Consider the following 19,468-nt stretch of genomic DNA (forward strand, 5'->3'; position numbering starts at 1 on the left):
TATTGCTCTAACATTGGGCATCCTCAAACATACATAACTCAAATTAGTGAGACCTGTGGCAGGTAGCCCACTGTCACAAGTCCAGTTATGGATTCTTTGCTTCTGTGTGACATAGTTGCAAGATCACACTTGTGATGACTGAAACATCTATCACTATGAGGGCTCATGCCTACGAACGTATCGGTCTTCCTGTAGCGTTTTACCTATATTTGTAAACACAGACTCTCCCATATGGGACCGAATATGGCTGTGTGTGCAGTGCGCATGCCCGTGTTTCACAGACATGCGCAGTGGGCCTTTTTTTTTTTTTAATGTATTGCGTATGGACAGCGCTTCATATGCAGCCTATTTAAATGTATAGGACTTGCTTTGCATGGGTATGTAGAGAAATAGAGCATTCTTTGATCTATTTCTCGTGTGTGTCGATAGTGTCTACACGCACATGGATCAATGAAAGTCTGTTGACTCATGTTGTAGAAAATCATTTTTGCTACAGGGTTGAGTTATACATTTTGCACAGATATATTCTGCAGTTTCTACATATCACTGAATATAGAAACCTCAGTCTGAGGGTGCCTACCCACTAGCGTTTTGTTTTCTGCTGCCAATTCGCTGCGTTTTTTTTTTCCAATTGTCAATAAGGCTTTCTAATGTTAAAAACGCAACGCACCAAAAAAGCAAGTTGCTGTGCGTTGAGTAGGCACCCTTAATAGGAGATCCCTCAGTGTGCTGGACTGACTGACTGAGCCCTTATCTCTTCTCTCCTGCACTGTTTTTCAGCTATTTTATGACCACAACAAATATAAATGAGCTGCTAAGAAGTTGCAGGAGAGAAAAGCCCAGAGGAAAACGGAGCAGTCACCCCAGCACATTGGCGGATTTCCTACTGAGACTTAGGCTGGCTGCACACAGGCAGATTTGCATTGTGGAATCCAGAGCAAGCTTCCGCCTCCGGATTCCGCAGCAAATACCGCCCATAGCATGCTATGGAAAAGGGCTTTTTTTCCTGCTCGCAAGGGGAAAAAAAATCGCTGCATGCTCTATTCCTAGGCAGATTCCGCATGGACTACTTCCATTGAAGTGTCCGACCCATGGCCCTTCTACAATCATCATTGCAGAAAGGTCGTGGGATCCGCGTCATCACCTAGCAATGGCGCAGCATTATCGCTACTGCGCATGTGCGCCAGCCGGCACACCCACAATACAGATAAGACTGTGGACAGGTACGCAGGGGTCAGTGGCCGGGCACAGGGTCAGAGACCACTGCGGGATTCCAACCCGCCCGTGTACAGGCGAACTTAGAGTGCAGTGCCTGTATACAGTGATATGTTGAAGCTACAGAAGACAAATGTTGCAAAATTTTTAACTAAATTCCATTATAAAAATAATTGCCAGCCCAAAATGCATGCATTTAAGCGAAAACAAATTTGCCTGCCAAAGGTGTCCACATCCTTACTGGATTCTCATTTGCAAGATCCTGGGGACCATTTATTACTGGCACGAATCAACGTAGACAAATTTTACTATTGTTCTGCACCTTAAGGAACAGATATTACACCTCTCACCACACTTTTTAGAAGTGTCTAAAAAAGGGGGCAGAATTTGACTGGAATTAGATTTTTGGAGACATTCATGACTTGCATCTTTTTAAAAAGTCGCAATCTCACATTAGTAGCTAGGTGGCAAACAAAGTGACTCCACATCTCTCAATATATTTAACCCCTTAATGATGCAACCTTTTTCTTCCTCTCTTTTCATTTTTGTTTTTTTTATTATAAATATGGGGAAAGTTTGTTTGTTTTGTTTTGTTTTTAAACTTGCATTAACTTTATTTTCCTGATTTCCACATTTTGTTTAGTCCCCAAAGGGGACTTGAACTTGCGCTCGCTTGATCACTCATACAGTATAACACAGTACCATAGTATTGCATTTGTCAGGACTCACACCTGGTACTTTTTGTGCCCCAAGTAGCAGCCCTTCCTACTGAGCTGTCCCGACAGACAACTCCCCTGCTTACACCGTGCCTCAGTTCTTGCTCCTACTACCTAGTTCCTGAATTGGCTCCACCCTGCCTTGATTAGAGGCACTATATAAACCTAGCTTGTTAATTGTGTTTAACCAAGCTGCCTCCCTGCATACCTGCCTCTCTACAAGTAGATTGTCCTCCTGTGTTACCAGACCTCGGCTATCTCCTAACTACTGTACTGCTCAAACTCTGTGCTGCACTGCCATCTTGCGTACCAGACCTCGGCTATTCCTTGATAACACTACCCTCCAGTACCGGCTACAAGAGACTTCAGTCCTGCCAGAACTATGACAGCCTTCTATCACATTTTGACAGACAGTCTATCAAAACATACCACATGCATATCTTGATAGGCAATCAGTCATGGTAGCTCTGGCGGCCTTCAGAAGGCCCCAGGGTTGTTGTGGCAATTGAATGGCACCTCGCAGTATTATCGTGGGGGGCGGATAATTCTGGCCCTCCAATATCAATCGGGGCACTTAAATGCTGCTGTCAGAATTGATAATGGTATTTAAAGTGTTAACATCCACAATTAGTGTGAACGCTGATCGCAGCTGTTGCGGGGGGGTGTCAGCTGTCAAAGACAGCTGGCACAGGCTGTGTATGGAGTGGCATCGGCTCCTGACCCACTCCATACAAACCACACACACCCAGGACGTAACTATGCCTTGGGACGTGAAAGGGTTACATTTGCAACAAATTTGACCAACATCATGTGCCATTTGATAAATGTGTTGCATCTTTAAACTGGAGAGGGAAAGAAAAACTGCCAGAAAAGTGGCATCAAGAATCCCCTGATGATAAATTCCCCCCATGTCTCCAGCTATTAGCACCCAGAACTCTATGCACAGTGTTGTTCCAATAAGCCATTGAATAACAATAATACCGCCAGTGGCGTTTCCTTCTTCAGAAGACAAGTCAACATAAATCACTGCATTCATTTGTAAGGATGTTTTGCAAGATAGGCTGGAGGCCATTTACTGTATATAACTAGGGTCTCGAAGTGGGAAATGGTAAAACATGTTTGCCTGGTTCTAATATCTGAACTGCAGATGTGAGAAGCGCCCAGGCTTGAGGCTTTGTTCTATATGCAAAGAACAAGGAGCTTAGGGCTTGTTTTATTATAACCAATATTATGGAATATTAAGTACATATATTCATACTGTTGCACTGGGTTTCCCCCAAAAGAAGACCCTGTCTTATATAAATTTTTGCCCCAAAAGAGGCGGAGAGTCTTATTTTCGGGAGGTGTCTTATACTCGCCTAGCAGTTGCCATTAGGGTCCCTCCCGCTTCTGTGTAATCCTCAATGCTGACGGAGTATCTCTTTGCTGGTGACGGGGCTTGAATACCCCGCCTCCAGCAGGAGATTGCTCTGATTGATTGGCTGAGGCAGTACTCCTGAACCAAAGACTGCGCTCGATGAACCAATCACAGCCATTCAATGATGTCATTCAATGAATGGCTGTGAGTGGTTTATTGAGCCCCACTCTAATTGGTTTAGGAGCGCCACCTGAGCTAATCAGAGCAATCGCTTAGAATCAGGGTAGAGCTTATCGGAGTAGGTCCTATTTTCAGGGTAACACGGTAGTAAGTAGAAGTGTATGCATTTCTTTCAGAAGTAATTGTTAGTGTTTCCCCGAAAAGAAGACAGTGTCTTATATTAATTTTTGTTTAAAAAGGTTTAACTTTTTTACATGTATAGCTGCCTGGACACTATTTAAATTGACTTTTTTAATTAACTGTTAGGGCTTAATTTTGGAGTAGGGCTTATATTTCAAGCATCCTCAAAAAGCCTGAAAAATCATTTTGCATCCTCAAAAATTCTGGAAAATCATGCTATGTCTTATTTTCAGGGTATGTCTTATTTTCAGGGAAACAGGGTATTTTTGAAAATTATTTTAAAATCTGGAATTTACTGGCAAAAGAGAAGCAAAAATGTTCCATCTCAAGTAGATTACTTAACAGCCACAGGGTATGAATTGGTGGCCATGAGAGTCTTACCACAACTGGCAGACAGTTTTAAAGCTATCAAAGGGGGTGCAAAGGAAAAGACAAGTGTATGCCCATGCCAACCACTCAGTTTCCAGCTATCTTCTAATAGATATCACCCTGGACATGTTGTTCCATCTCCCATTTGCACAATGAGGAATGGTATAATGCAAATATATAACTTCACACTAAATGCACCAAGAAAATGGTAACACAGAGTTCATAATTTTGAATTGCATTATTGCTAAACAATTCTACATATAGAATTGAGGTTCTTAGCGACAGAAATAAGCAAACACCTACTGCCCAGTTCTCTGACAGATTAGTCTTAAAGGGCTTGTCCAAGTTATGAAAGGCCATCTCACTGGGTGCCCCATAGTGTAAAATAAAGAAGCAGCTGATGCTTCTCCCCTCCTCGTCCCCTGGCGGTGGCTCTGGGTCTCCTTGCTGGCGTCGGCTTTAGAGGCTGGGCCAATGACAGTGCTCAGCCACAAGTTTATGGCTCATCACAAGCAGACTGTGAACAAACCCAGCAAAGACCACAGCTGGCGGCAGGGCACAGTGGGGAAAGGAGTATAAGCTGCTATCTTATTTTACAACACGGGTACCAGGTGAGATGGCCTTTCATAACTCGGGCAACCCCTTTAACACAAATCAAGCTTTTAGAAAAGTTCTACCCGAAACAGGGATCTACTAGTTCAGTGTGCCCAATACTAGTCCTGAACACTGGTGTATAAAACTCTAAGAGCCATAATAGCACTGTTTAAAGGGGTTCTGTCACTAAAAAAGAAAAATGCTATACTTATGTATTCCTCCCTCATCAGTCTACTTACCAGATCTTCACCTCCCTTATCTTCTCCTGTCTCCTGCAGTCCAGGGGCTCACTTCACCTCCACTTGCCTGATTCTGCTCCTTCCTGTGAGGTTACCTACATTAGGTTGGCAGTCTGCCAATGTAAGTTATGTCACAGCTCACAGGCCAGCAGGAGGACTGCCTATCTTCTTCAGAGATTGCTCATGCGAGCCGTCTCTGAAATAGATTACAATTCCTTCCTAGGCAGTGAAGCTACAGCACAGGGATGTGACCTTCACTGACCCAGCTGGAAGGAGTTTGTGATAAGCAGCCCTCATAATAAGCTCGGCCCAGCCTGCAGTGAGCTGACCTGGGGCACTGGACAACCTCAACTAGGAGAAGATTTGATAAGGAGACAGACAGGGAAGGAATAGGTAAGTTTAGATAATTTTTCTTTTAATGACAAAACCCCTTTAATGCTATCAGAGTGTTATACAGGCTTTTATGGTTCTTAGACAATGTTATACACCAGTTTTAGGGGTTTTGGTGAACTTTCAGTTCTGTTTGAACTAATTCAGACCGAATTGAACTTTTGCAAAAGTTTAACAAACTGTCTGAACCAAACTTTTCAAAAGTTGACTCATTACTAGTCCTGACCAGTGGGGTCCCAACAGCAGGATATCCTGTGATCAGCTTGGGAGAAAGGTATCCAAACTGGATTATCTCTTTTATCATATAAACTGACAAGGTAAATAAGTAATCTTCCTAGCAGTTAACAACAAAGGCCTGACTGTCTGAATGTACTTTTATAATTTTGGCTGCAGGAAAATGAGCTATAACTCAAGCTGTCACCTGAAAATAAGAAGCTAGTCTGGAATTTGTGCTTACAGTTATTTGGAATAGCGTCTGTCATTAAATAAAGCTGCTACTGCTTGCCTTGTAACTGTGAAGTTTCAGCTCACTAAAAATGTTCTGGTTTATCTCTAGAAAAAGCAGCAAGACTAGGTGTGAAATATTGTGTAGCGAGTCGCAGCTAGTAGGTGAAATCCTACAAATAGTGCTAAACTTGTCAAAGTTTTTTTTCCAGAACTACAAAACTGATAGCCTATTCTTAGGATAGGCCATTAATATCAGATCAGTGGAGATTTTACTCCTGGCACGCAGGCAATCAGCTGCTTGAAGTGGCACTGTTTGCCAAGCACAGCTCTGTATTTGATCTAGTGGCGATGTCTGGTACTGCAGCTCTCTTCCACTCAGTCCCACCTAAGTGAAGCCTTTTTCATACAGATGCTCTTTACTGCAATTAATGCAGCGTTTTGAACGCCGCGTTACTTGTGGAATAACGCTCCCATTGAAATCAATGGGGCCTCGCAGACATGCGTTCGATCACAGCACTGGACAGCGCCGCGGTTTTTGAGCGTGGTCTGCTCTATATTTGTCCGTTTAGCACACTTTATCCCCCATCACAATGATGGGGTGCGCTAAAACACACTTTCGGACGCAGGAAGCTGCATCCGAAAGCGAAAGTAAAATCACGGCAAAGCGTCGTATTTGAAATTGCAACGCTTTGCCATGTTAATGTGTAAGGGCGGCCTGAATAAGACTGAGCTTAAATACCAAGGCACAGTCACTACAAAAAGTACTGAGCCCCTTCAACAAACTGATCAGTGAGGGTGCCAGGAGGGGTATCCTCACCAATCTGATATTGATGGACTGTACTAATGATGTAAATGAACATCATAGACTGACTTGTCCTTAGCTGCTGTGACAGACATTTATGTCATGATACCTGTGCTAACTGACAGCTGAGCTCCCACTGTAATGGCCAGGATCAGAAAGACTCTGATCCCTATCATTTAACTTCGAAGGTGCCACAGTCAATAGCTGATTAGACAGACAGAGGGAGGGAGCTCCCTCTGTCCCTATTGGCCCCTCACAAATGCAATTGTGCTAATCAGCCTATTAGGCTGATCCTTAGCACAACCTAATAGATTGCTTTGCAGTTTTAGATGCATGTGGAATAATTCTTTGCTATACGGAGTATACCAAAAATGGAGGGAGATAGAGGGGGGAAACAAAACCCACAAAGCAAAGCTCTGCAGATGGTGGGTCCAATACAAAAATGCTCGAGTCTCCCATTGACTTCAATGGGGTTCGTTACTCGAATTGTGCTGTCGAATATTACGAAAAGCTTGACTCGAATAATGAGCACCCGAGCATTTTGGTACTCACTCATCTAGAATTGTGGGGCTAAATAAATAACAGAATGAATGTTAGTATAGTTTATTAAAGAAACACATTTACACTGTTAAAGAACAAACTTTTTTTCTATTTTGTAGAAATGAAGAAAAATAAACCACACATACAGTATCACTGTAACCTTCATGGCCCGTATAATTACCCATAATGTCACTGAACAAAACCCACTACACCAAGACCAACATTACTAATAATAGTACTATATAAGCTCCAAATTATACTGCCACAACAAGATCACACATTACCACCACATAGTGATTAATACTAATATACCATTGCAAAATTAAGACCACTACAAAAGATCAGTACTACCAATAATAACACTACATGAGGGCCAAGTAATACCCCTAGACCATGACCACATAAGACCACCACAGTATTGCTGGAAAAAAACACTATACAAAAGACCAATATTTACACCCCCGCTTCCCCCCCACCACACACACACAGTGACCATGACAGCTGTATATACTTGTTTATTTTCCCTTTTTCTTCATCTGACCAACACCATTGTGATGACTTCTCCTGGTTACAACTTACATTTTAAGAATTAGAAGTTTAGGCAAACGAGCATTGATTGTGGCTAGTTTTAGACTTAGACGCTGAACATGGACCAATCTGAGGAACAGGCTGCAGCCTAGGAGATAGCGGGGGTAGAGTAGTTCACTTGTCACAGTGGCTCTATCGTCTCCCACACGGAGGGTAACCAGGGACAAGTCCAAGGGGCGCGGGCAGACTATATTAAATAGGAAACCCACAAGTGGATTACCTTTGTGGTTCTTTGTCACTCGTGACGCCACCATTCCTTCCACCGCAGTGATCTCTCCGGAGAATAAATAATAGTCCACACATCGGGTAGAATTCAATAGGCCAAACCGGGAATGATCAGTAAAGCAGTTATTGAGTAACTTGAAATAACAACAGTCCTCTTATATCCACTGGAACGTTAGTGAGGGCTTATAAAACCTGAAGCGATAGGGAGGAAACACGGGAGAAGCAGGGTGACTTACACAGGCCTAGTTAACTGTGGTACAGGCCAGGTGCGCTCTCTCTCTGTCCAAGGAAGCAGCCAAAAGTAAAGACCTCTCTCACACACCTTGCACCCACATATATATAATGAGGTCACATGACATAGAAATAGATACTTTCCCAGACAGTAACCCATTTCAGTGCTGCAAAGGTGCAATACACGTCATATTCATACACATAAAAGACAGTGGGAAAACACAGAAACACAAGACTACATAATGCATCCAGAAACTTCCAGAACACATGTGCACATTTACTTCTGTACACTACACATGTAAAGGGACCCTTACGATATATATATATATATATATTATAGTCAGTATATTTAATTAAAATAATAGTCCAGTTTTTTTTTAATTGCATTTGAAATATTCTAGCTTTGGATCTAAAATATTTAAGAACTCCTTTATCGTCTTTGCAATTTGTTAAAGAATTGAGCAGAATGTGTGTGGTGTCAGGTCCTGCCATTGCGCATGTTGTTGTTTTTTTGTTTAAAGTCATAGTAGTGGGGGCGTGGCCAAGCAGCCGAGCAGACTGGCCGCATGTAAAGAGAGCATCCGCTCCAACCGACAAACCTATAATCCTGCAGCCATTCTGAGGGCCCCCAGACCTGACACAACGCCACTGGAGTGAGAAGAGAGGGGACTGAGCCACCGGCAGCGCTCCCATAGCACCCACAGCGGAGACAACACCAGCGGCGGACCCGAGGTGCCGCGACCGCCGCCGCCATACTGCAAATGGCGCCAACCAGCCGACGGGATTCCAGACTCGGCACAACATTGACGGAGCGGAGAGAGAGGAGACCAGACCACCAGCGGCGCTCCCGCAGCAGAGGCGGCACCGACGGCAGACCCGCGGTGCCAGGACCACCACCGCCATCTTGCAAGCAGCGCCAACCAGCCGACGGGCTTCCACACCCGGCACAGCACCGCCGACGCGGGGAGAGAGGAGACCGGGCCACCAGTGGCGCTCCTGCAGCAGAGATAGCACCAGCGGCGGACCTGCGGTGCCGCGACCGCCGCCATCTTGCAGGCAGCGACGGCCGGCCACATGGAAAAGAGGCAGCCAGGGAAGACACAAGGATGCCCCCCCCGAACGAAAGAGGCAATGCCGGGAACAGCTGCAGACAGATAAGTGTGCAGGGGGGAGAGCGGCAGATGTAAACTCCATATAGCCCTGAGACCGGGAGCAAAGTTTTTTTCCCGCCACAACCAGCGGGGATATCACGGGGGAAGCTGTAAAACACACCCAGTGGAGGGGGAATATAGAACAAACCCCAGAGAAAGACTCTCACCAGCATTAATACGCCACTGCCACTAACAAGTGCGGTCAGACGCCTACCTTTGGTAAAGGAACCGCAAACCGCGGTTGCCAGAAGAAAGGAGAGTGAAGCTCTATGCCCGCTAGTGTAACTGCCACACACTCAAACAAAAAGAGACCCATATATATCACGATTGTCGCTACGACGAAATCATTGTGATTCCTGCGTTGCAAATACTTGATAACCCGCAAAGATCCCGGCTCCGAACCTATTCCACCTGCTCCAGCGGGATCGCCAACGCTAAAAGACATCAATTCAAACCCATCTGAAGGCATAGTCCAAACCCTGCATCAACTATCCGAACAGCTTCTAGTGGCAATTCAGACATCCACGACCACTCTCACTAGTAAAATTGATGAAGTTAAAATGGATGTGAGCCTACTGAGACAAGACCTCCAAAACCTGAGAGAGCGAGTTACAAATACGGAAGACAGAATATCCACACTAGATGACACCGTCTCTCCAATGTCGGCCGCAATACGAGATCTCACACAAAAAGCCGAATACTGGAGGCAAAAAACGGACGACCTAGAAAATTGCTCACGTTGAAACAATCTGCGTATAGTGGGCCTACCAGAACGAGCTGAGGGACAAAGACCTGAGGAATTCTTGGAACGATGGCTCCGTGAGCTCTTCCCCAATGCTGGACTATGACAGGTCTTCGTGATCGAACGAGCCCACCGAGTACCTATGAAGTCGCCTATACCGGGTGCTCCACCTAGACCCCTACTAGCAAAACTACTTAACTCCCGCGACAGAGACATTATTCTGCAAGCTGCCAGAAAAGGAGGCTCCCTGCGCCACGACAACGCCACAGTATCCATTTTTCCAGATTTCTCAGCGGACCTCCAAAAACAAAGAGCATCATTCTTTGGAATTAAAAGGCAACTTCGAGATCTACAGCTCCCATACTCCATGGTATACCCGGCACGACTGCGAGTGTTAGATGGAGATCGCACCCGCTTCTTCTCTTCACCATCCGAGGCAGAAAAATGGATGACCACCAGACGTCGACCAGAAGGACTGTAACGTACACATAACCTAACCACTCCATTTCTCCCTCTAGGTGCTGGGACTTATATAATATACAAACGTATTTCTAAAACTACCTAACACTACTGCAAATTCTCGAGATAACGGCGAGTCGCTCTCCTTTGATACCCTTAACTCCTCTTCCCCCTCCCCCACTGGAATGATTGGAGAAAAGGAGACCTCTCTTCCCCTTTTAAAGGGGGCCCACCCAGTTAACACCCAACAGGTTAATGCCGGTTCTTGTTGTTGACCTAACCTAACAATACCTCAAGTATAGCTGAAGTTGAATCTATACTATGTAGGTTTCCCCCGAATACTAGTTTGCCACGAATACTAATTCAACAGAGAAAGTATTCAAAGTCTGTTCAATCACAAGTTGTATAAGTTCTAAGTTGGCAGTATACTACCGTAATGTTTACAAACCGTATGCATCAGATGCTCTATTTTATCTTTGAAAATGTACTGAAATACTGTTACATAACATGTGATAAAAATGTTATCAGGTGTTGCGGAGGGACACCTGACAGAAGATTATTATAAAAAATTCTATCCGGAACCGATTAACCCATCTTTGCCAATGGCTGAGGTAATCTTTGTGTCCTGGAGTGTCAGGGGAATGGGATCTGCCAGAAAGCGATCAGCAATAAATTCCCTAGTACGCTCCTGGCAACCACATGTATTATGCCTGCAGGAGACCCACCTCACGCCTGAAACTTCAAAAGTCTTGTTAAAGTCGTGGGTTCAGTGGTCAGCACACTCATATCACACATCATACTCTAGAGGGGTATCTCTACTAATAGGAAGGTCACTCAGATGGGAGGTAGAACAGCTAAAAAAAGAGACACAGAGGGTTGATTCATCTTCGTAAGATCCCAAATTAATAATGACCCATATGTCCTTCCATGCTATTATAACCCACCATCAGCGTCAACAGCCCTCTTAGCAGATGGCATCCAATTTGCCTCATTCTCACCAGATGCAACAATTATCTGCATGGGAGACCTGAATATGGTAATGGATCCTCTCCTGGATAGATTTGGAGGAGGTGCTCGGAGGGAGGGAGACACTAACTTGACCAGCTTAGCCTCTATGATCTGGGTGACGAGGTGGCTAGACGTATGGCGCGTATTCCACCCTTACCAACAGGAGTTTTCTTGCCATGCAGCCCACACCCATGCGCTGAGTCGTATAGATTATATATTCGGGTCCCCTTCATTATTTCCAAAAGTTGACTCCATAGAATTCCTCCCAAGGGGGGTCTCAGACCACTCACCAATTCGCATGACTCTTAAAAACCCAGGCCCGACTGCTATTAGAAGGCTGAGGATACACCCATTCTGGCTCTCACTACTCGGCCCAAATGACCACATAACAGACCAGATCCAAATATATTATGAGGCACATGGTGCACACTGTGATATGATGTTGGTATAGGAGGCGTTTAAACCTTATCTTAGGGGTTGCTTCAGATCCTCAATCTCTTTTATTAAAAAAGCCACAGCAAGGGAAGGGGAACACCTAGCAGAGCAATGTCAACTACTAGAAAAAGAATTTATCTCTGACCCCTTAGACACTAAAAGAGACAAGTGGTTACAGGCAGGCAGGGATTATCTAATATACCTAAAGGAAAAGGCCCAAAGGAATCTGTTCTTTACCCGTCAGTCCTTCTTCGAGCTAGGCAACCAGTCTAGTAAAATACTAGCCTTTATGGCCTGACAAGAGACCGCTCCTCCGTCGGTACTTAGGATCAAATCAACCGAGGGCACAATACTTACAGACCCCAAAGATATCCTAGATAGATTCCAACAATTCTACTACGATCTATATCAATCCCAAACTAACTATCCCCCTGCAGAATTAGAGACTTCTTTTACTAACATAACATTCCCAATACTACAAGAAACTCATAAATCCCTATTAGACTCCCCCATTACAACAGAGGAGATTGAAAAGGCAATGAAGGATATGGCAAAAAATAAGACCTCGGGAACAGATGGCCTACCAGTAGAGGTCTATCTACACTATAAGGAAGAAATTACACCACACCTACTCTCTTTATATAAATATATATTTGAAAAAAATCACCTCCCAGAGTCAATGCTAGAAGCCAACATAGTCCTTTTTTTAAAGCCAGATAAAAACCTGGAGGAATGTGACTCGTATAGGCCTATTTCTCTCTTGAACACAGATTACAAAATCCTTACTAAAGTGTTAGCCTCTCGCCTAAATCAAGCAATAAAGGACATCATACACACTGACCAAACTGGCTTTATCCCGGGAATGTCTACGTCGGACAACATCAGAAGGACGCAGGTGGGCTGGAGGTCGAGATCGGACTGGGCCTTGGCCTCACTGGATGTGGCTAAGGCATTTGACTCAGTTGAGTGGCCATACAGAAATGGGTTTTACAGAAATTCAGATTTGGAGATTCATTCATTAAATGGGTCTCTATTCTATATAGATCCCCAATGGCCAGAATAGTGGTGAACCGCCTGACTTCCACCTCCTTCTCACTTCATAGGGGGACCCGACAAGGCTGCCCGCTTTCCCCCCTCCTGTTTGCAATCGCCATAGAACATCTGGCTTTGAAGATCTGACAACACGCATTATATAAGGGAATCCAGATAGGACCCAGAGAGGATAGGAGGTTATACGCAGACGATATAATACTTTACATGTCGGATCCCAAGAACACTCTGCCACTAGCCATCTCTCTAATAGATAAATTTGGGAATTTTTTGGGCCTGCATATTAACTGGCAAAAATCCACCCTTATGCCACTGAGACCGAGGGGGGGGGGGGGGGGGGGCGATGGGAGATGTGTTCTGTAAACTACAAGTTGTCCCTCAATTTAAATACCTAGGAATTCATATTATCAGAGACTATACCCTGAGTTTTGACCTAAACATCACCCCTTTGTTGGCAACCCTACAACTAAAGTTAGACTTGGAGCTCCCTGCCATTGTCTGTAGCAGGCAGAATAAATCTTATTCAAATCATAATACTCCCCAAATATTTATATTGTCTAGAACATGCAGAAACAACTATACCGCAGAAGTTTTTCAAAAGACTAACTCGTTAATAGTATCATTCATTTGGGGGAAATCTAGAGCCAAACTCCGCATGGACACCCTACAAAGACCTAAAGAAATGGCAGGAATGGCACTACCACCAGACTTTAAACTATATTACTTAGCGGGAAAGATTAGATATAGCAGTCACTGGCTGTCGGGCTCTCCTCTCCCGAACTCCGAGCACCACCTGATGTTTTTTCTTTCAGAAATATCACTCTGGATCCTCCTGGAAAAACCAGGACTACTGACCAGACAAATGTTGCCCATCCATAGACTCACAACAAATGTGTGGCTGGCATGTAAACTATTGACCAAACAAGATGACATTCCTTTGGAAACCCCCCTATGGGAAATTAGACCATTACCACCTGATGAACCTGCCAGATAGACAGTTCTGGTCAAATCTGGGAATCACCACACTAGAACATTTATATATTGACGGAATATTGGCCTCCTTTGAGGAGCTACAGCAACTATACCAAGTCCCTAAAGCGGGCTTTTTCAGATACCTACAGCTTAGACACGCCTTGACAGTGCAATTCCTAGAGCCCAGATGACCTTTTTCTCTATACCCATTAATAGGCATACTGCGCACCCAAGGACCCAAAGGCCTAATTTCCGTGCTATATACTCACCTACTACATTCCAAGATCCCCCATACACCAATGACAGTGATGGAGAGATGGAAAAAACTTATCCCCTCTTTAACTAATAAAGATTGGGTGCCTGCAATGTCCACATACACAATGGTATCACCAGCCGCAAACAATAAACTAACCCAACTGTATATTCTACAACAGTGTTATCTGACACCGACCAGGCTTCACAAAATGAATAGAACGGCTACTAACCAATGACACTGTTGCCGGGCACCCAATGCAAATTTCAACCACCTGATTTGGTGTTGCCCGACGGACTACACGTACTGGGAAGAAATCAGAGAGTTTCTAACCCAACTGTTGGGAATGCCAATACCACCTGATCCAGCAATATGTTTGCAAGGTATTCTAGTCGAAGAACAATGGCAATATCATAAAAAATATTTCTCACCAAAGTACTATTTTATGCCTGCAAAATTATAGCCCTACGCTGGATGGATAGGCGCCCTCCGACACTCTCAAAATGGCAGAATATTATCAATTCTATCTTACCATATGAGAGAATAGTCTATAAAAACAGAAAATGCCCTGAAAAATTCAATAAGGTATGGGGGAATTGGTGCAGGTCACCAAATACAAATGTCACACAAGAACTATTTCAAAGTTTATGAAGGGGAACTATACCCAGACCTACTCTGTAAAATGAGTGCGAACTCCACTGACACCACGAACAGACCAGACCAATTAACACAACATGTCTAACAGTTGTAGAAACAATGTAACATATTTATGTTCTGATTATCTGTCCTAAGGAGCCTATGATGCACATGCGGACATAACTTAATAAAGAATTTAAGCCAAATATGTTATTTCTCTTCACTGCAGATTCCATATCTTCTCCTTAACAACTCTCCTCCGGAGGCACGGCCAAGGATGCACCCAGTTGTTTTTGGAGAAAGCATAGAAGTAAATCCACTGCCAATCCAGGAAATCAGGTAAATTTCAATTTTAGCACCTTGTCAGTTCATGATGACAGCCAGGAGCCTTTTATACCATTCAGTAAAGAAAAAAAACAATCCTGTACCTTTTACACTGAATAGTCACTGAGTAATGAGCAATTTGAGTGCCATTGCTAAGAGAAACAGACAAGAAAGACTTCCAGTGGGCAAAAGCATTGGATCACTGTGCAGTGGAAAAGTCTGACCTGGTCAAATGAATGCAGATTTCTTTTGCACCATGCTCATAGGAGGGTTAGAATTTGGCACAAGCAGCATGAAGCGATGAACCCTATCTATCCTGTGCCAACAGTTGAGGTTGCTGGAGGTAGGGTAGTGGTGTGTAGAATGTGTTCTTGGCACACCCTGCGTTCTCTGTCTGTGGATGGTTACCACAATTTATTGCTGTAGTTCTGAAGGCCAAAAGAGGTCCTACTAGATGGGTGCCGTTAATAAAGTGGCCATTTAATGTGTATTATAGTTATTGATAAGTGATAAAATAGGGAATACTTGGATGAAGATTTTTGGCTAAGAAATGTGATCCTATTTATTAGCCAGAATTTTTGTCCAGGGTTAGAAAAACATGGCTGTTTTCTTCCAAACACAGCACCACCCTTGTCCACAGGGTTGTATGTGGTATTACAGCTCAGCTCTATTGAAATGAATGAGAGTCGAGCTGCAATACTGGACACCCACAGACAAGGATGATGCTGTGTTTGGAAGAAAGCAGCCATTATTTTCTAACCCCAGACAACCCCTTTGAAACTGCAGATTATGTTAAATATGCCAATGTTTATACCAGTACATGTTTTTATTTTGTTCAAATTTTTCTTTGCAGGTGCAATTCAGAAATCAAATATGATTCAGAGAAACATTTTCGAGATCATGTGTTTTATGCCCCAATTCCAACGGTCACTTCTTTCAGTGAAACAATCATCTCCACTCCAAATTGCACGTGGAGGAATTACAAATCTCAGCTAGTTTTTGAGCCACGTAACAAGCCTCTGAGGTTTCAGAGCACAACCATCATCTACCCAAAACATGCCAAGAACATTTACAGAACAACACTCAACTACAACTGCGGGGGGCCAAAAAAATGGTTTGCCTCCAGTGTACATCTGGAACTGTGTGAGGAAACAAGCCCTTGTATGATATACACAGATGATCTGTAATCCACGGAAGTGCCTAAATCTTAACAGTGCAAACATGGAAGAGAGGATCTACAATCTGGATTCTTAAAACTCTCCTAACTATAAGTGAAACTGCAGAGTTAGATGCTGGAACTGGATTGACCAGTATCTTTTTTTTTTTTTATAATTCCTCTTGTATTTTTTAAAAATCTTTTTCAGGTTTTATTGTATGTAAATCATAAAGAATTGTACTAATCAGAAGATTTGTTGAAAGGGTTAACTGAGATTTATTGTGAAGTCTTAGATGGATTCTGTAGTCTCTTTGGCTTCAAGATAATGAGGTGTGTGATCATCTTACCACCTCTGTTATGCCCAGGGTATAACTAAGGAAATAATCCCTCAACAGAAAAACTCCTCCAAGTTCTGTTATCTTTTTGGGATATAAACGTGGACAAGAGAAGCAGGTCGGGTGGTCAGCTCTTATACAGAGGGATCTGTGCAATGGGTGGCTTGAGTATTTATCAGCTACCAAAACTTTTGAAAAGTTGGAAAGTTGTAAGTTGGGTAGAAATAAGGATGGTTGATTTTGGAAAGGAATGACATGACAACTTTAGTTATTATTTCCTCTACCACTAGTTGAAGAAACAGTATGTAGTGCTTTATTACCTAGTAATACTATAAATATGTTGATGGAGAACTGCGTTTGAGGCGACAACTGGAGGTTGTATCAAATGGCCTTTGCTTAACACAAGGGTTTTTTTTATTAATGGGAGTTTAATGACTCAAGGAGGTTTATATCAATAACCTTAAAGAGACCCTCATGTCTCAGGCCAAAATTTGAAATTGTACTAGGGGTGAGGAAGTTTGTAATATTACCTGGTGCTCTCTGCTTGCAGCATTCTGCCTTGGATTTGCTAGTTTTGGAGCCCTATTCTGTCTTTGCATATGGATTTAGTGCTTCTATGACTACCTTATTCTCACTGTGCATTGCAAGTGCATTACTAGTCTATGACACTACATGCTCATGTGAGCAGCACTAGTCCATCAAGGTGCAGCGTATACGGTCTTAGACTAGTGTTGCACAGTGTGCGCTGGGTAGTGAGAGGAGCACTGGGGCCATACTAGCACACAGAAGAAAGGCTTGGAAACCGGAAGTTCCACATCAGGAAGGCACAACCAAAGAGGGTACCAGGTACTATTACTCCCTTCCCCAGCGCCCTAGTGTAGCATCAAATCTTGTCCCCAAGAATGAAGGTTTGCTTTAACACCGAAGCTGGACAGGTATAGAGTAAGTTGACTTATCATGGACTAAGTAGTCAAAAAGATGTACTTCCCTAATGAAATGTGACAAGTGAATTAGTGCATTAGTAAGTTAATCTCCACCATTTATCATCATGCTATTTTTAGGGTCAACATTCTGTGCTGATTAATTTCTTAATACATCTTTATAGTGGCAGGAGCTCAATTTTTGTAGTACAGCGCTACGTAACCCCTGCACTAAGAGTGTTAAATGATAAAATCCTGGCTGCCTGCTACAACCAAAAAAAGGGAGAGTAGGAGCAAAGTGGATACTATATTTTCAATTTCAATATCATAACATGGATCCATCACCTAGGCAACCGAGTCGCCCACCTCCGGACATTGTACCTACCGTAAAACCCAGGAACTAGAGGTACAAATGGATATTGTACTATGTGGCTATTATCAGCAAGCTCACGTATATCATACAGTCGGGCACATTGATAAAGGGGGGTTCTGATCTTTGACAATTTACCTTTGTTGCACTCAATGAAGAGGGGTGTGTGGCTGCATGATCCTCCCAGGGGAGGAACTATAACCCTTTATATACCCTGCAATACCATGAGGCTGGTAATGCTCTATGTCCACCATCAGGACTGTGAGCACCCTTTTTTTATTTCCTGTGTGAATGGGGAACAATTGGAATGGAGTAGAGCATTTGCTTTAACAGGCTTAATTTATAGGGCATATTCCCAGGGCTATTAGCACATACTCTATCATGAGCCAATATCTGCTATAAGAGAGCCTATGGGTACAACCGTGCCCTTTTCAAAGCCGGCTGCAGGAGGACACACATAGAGATTTTACTATGATAGCCGTATCTAACTTACAGCAGATCAAGCTATCAGAAAAAGTTTGTAATAGGAACTAGATACCTACTTTAATATATTTATAACTATTACAAAGTGGAAGCTATATATCCTTGCTAGCTCCACCCACATCCCCCTCTATGCACATCTTTTACTACTGGAGTTACAGATATTTATACTGACCTCCAATTAAGAGCTATCAAACTATATAGTGCAATAGACAGTTACTCCCAACCCCGTATTACAAGCACACGGAAGGGTGTGTACATTCGCAATGAGCCCTCTATAGCAATCATTGCATGAGCTATATTATTAGCGACCTAAGCCTCATGGACCTTGGGTGATACACTATATTTATTACCCTAAGTTGACTTCCTGATGACCCGTGACACACACACACACGGAGAAACGCATCGAAGGTCTAATTTATTTACTAGGAGAAGGTCTGAATCACTCTCCAAGAAAACCTAAGTCACATACTAGTGGCTTTAATCTCAAACCATACTATAGGTCAACATTTTTAGGGAGTCTGGTATACAATAGCGACCTATGACTTTCCCTCTGGGCCCTCTCCCCAACACGAACCCAAGGGGTGTTGTATATTAACAAACAACCCACTATTGATGAGAAGTCTCTGACTCTCTGGGGATTTACTGTATTGGGCACTGATACATGATGAGAGGCAAGAGATACTGATGTCCACCAATCATCAAACACACATTATACCATCATACTGATTGCCAATCCTTTGTGTTCCACCCACACGTTTGCGGGTTGTGTTTTTGTTGTATTGTCAGGTGTGCCCTACTGTGGTTCATGTTTTTAACAATCATTAATAAAAAGTAAATTTTATATAGTCTAAACTGTGAAGGGCTTACAATTGAACAATTAGACTACTGCTTCTGTGAAACAATACTCTGTAGTATGGCAGGTTTCCTATCGGAAAACATTAACACCTCACAGTGGCTGACCGAAGCTGGATCAGTCTTTTCAGAGGACGGGTATAGTCCAAAATCACAAAGTGCCTCTATTAGTACTTGCTTTAAAACTCTCACACAAGATTATAAGGAATTCATGAGAAGTTGGTGGGAGGTCCAGGGCTTGGAAAAATA

General features: G+C 43.3%; 1 protein-coding gene across 1 annotated transcript in view; it reads left to right on the forward strand.

The window, feature by feature from the left end:
- RFLNA (refilin A) overlaps positions 1–19,219 on the forward strand; it is a 54,031-nt gene extending 34,812 nt beyond the window's left edge. Inside the window, exons 3-4 of the mRNA XM_066603364.1 lie at positions 15,009–15,118; positions 15,957–19,219. Coding sequence (XP_066459461.1) covers positions 15,009–15,118; positions 15,957–16,290 — 444 coding nt within the window. The 3' untranslated portion in view covers positions 16,291–19,219. The remainder of the gene's footprint in view (positions 1–15,008; positions 15,119–15,956) is intronic.
- The last annotated feature ends 249 nt before the right edge of the window (positions 19,220–19,468 follow it).

Source organism: Eleutherodactylus coqui, chromosome 5 (assembly GCF_035609145.1).
Source record: "Eleutherodactylus coqui strain aEleCoq1 chromosome 5, aEleCoq1.hap1, whole genome shotgun sequence".
Taxonomy (NCBI): Eukaryota; Metazoa; Chordata; class Amphibia; order Anura; family Eleutherodactylidae; genus Eleutherodactylus; species Eleutherodactylus coqui.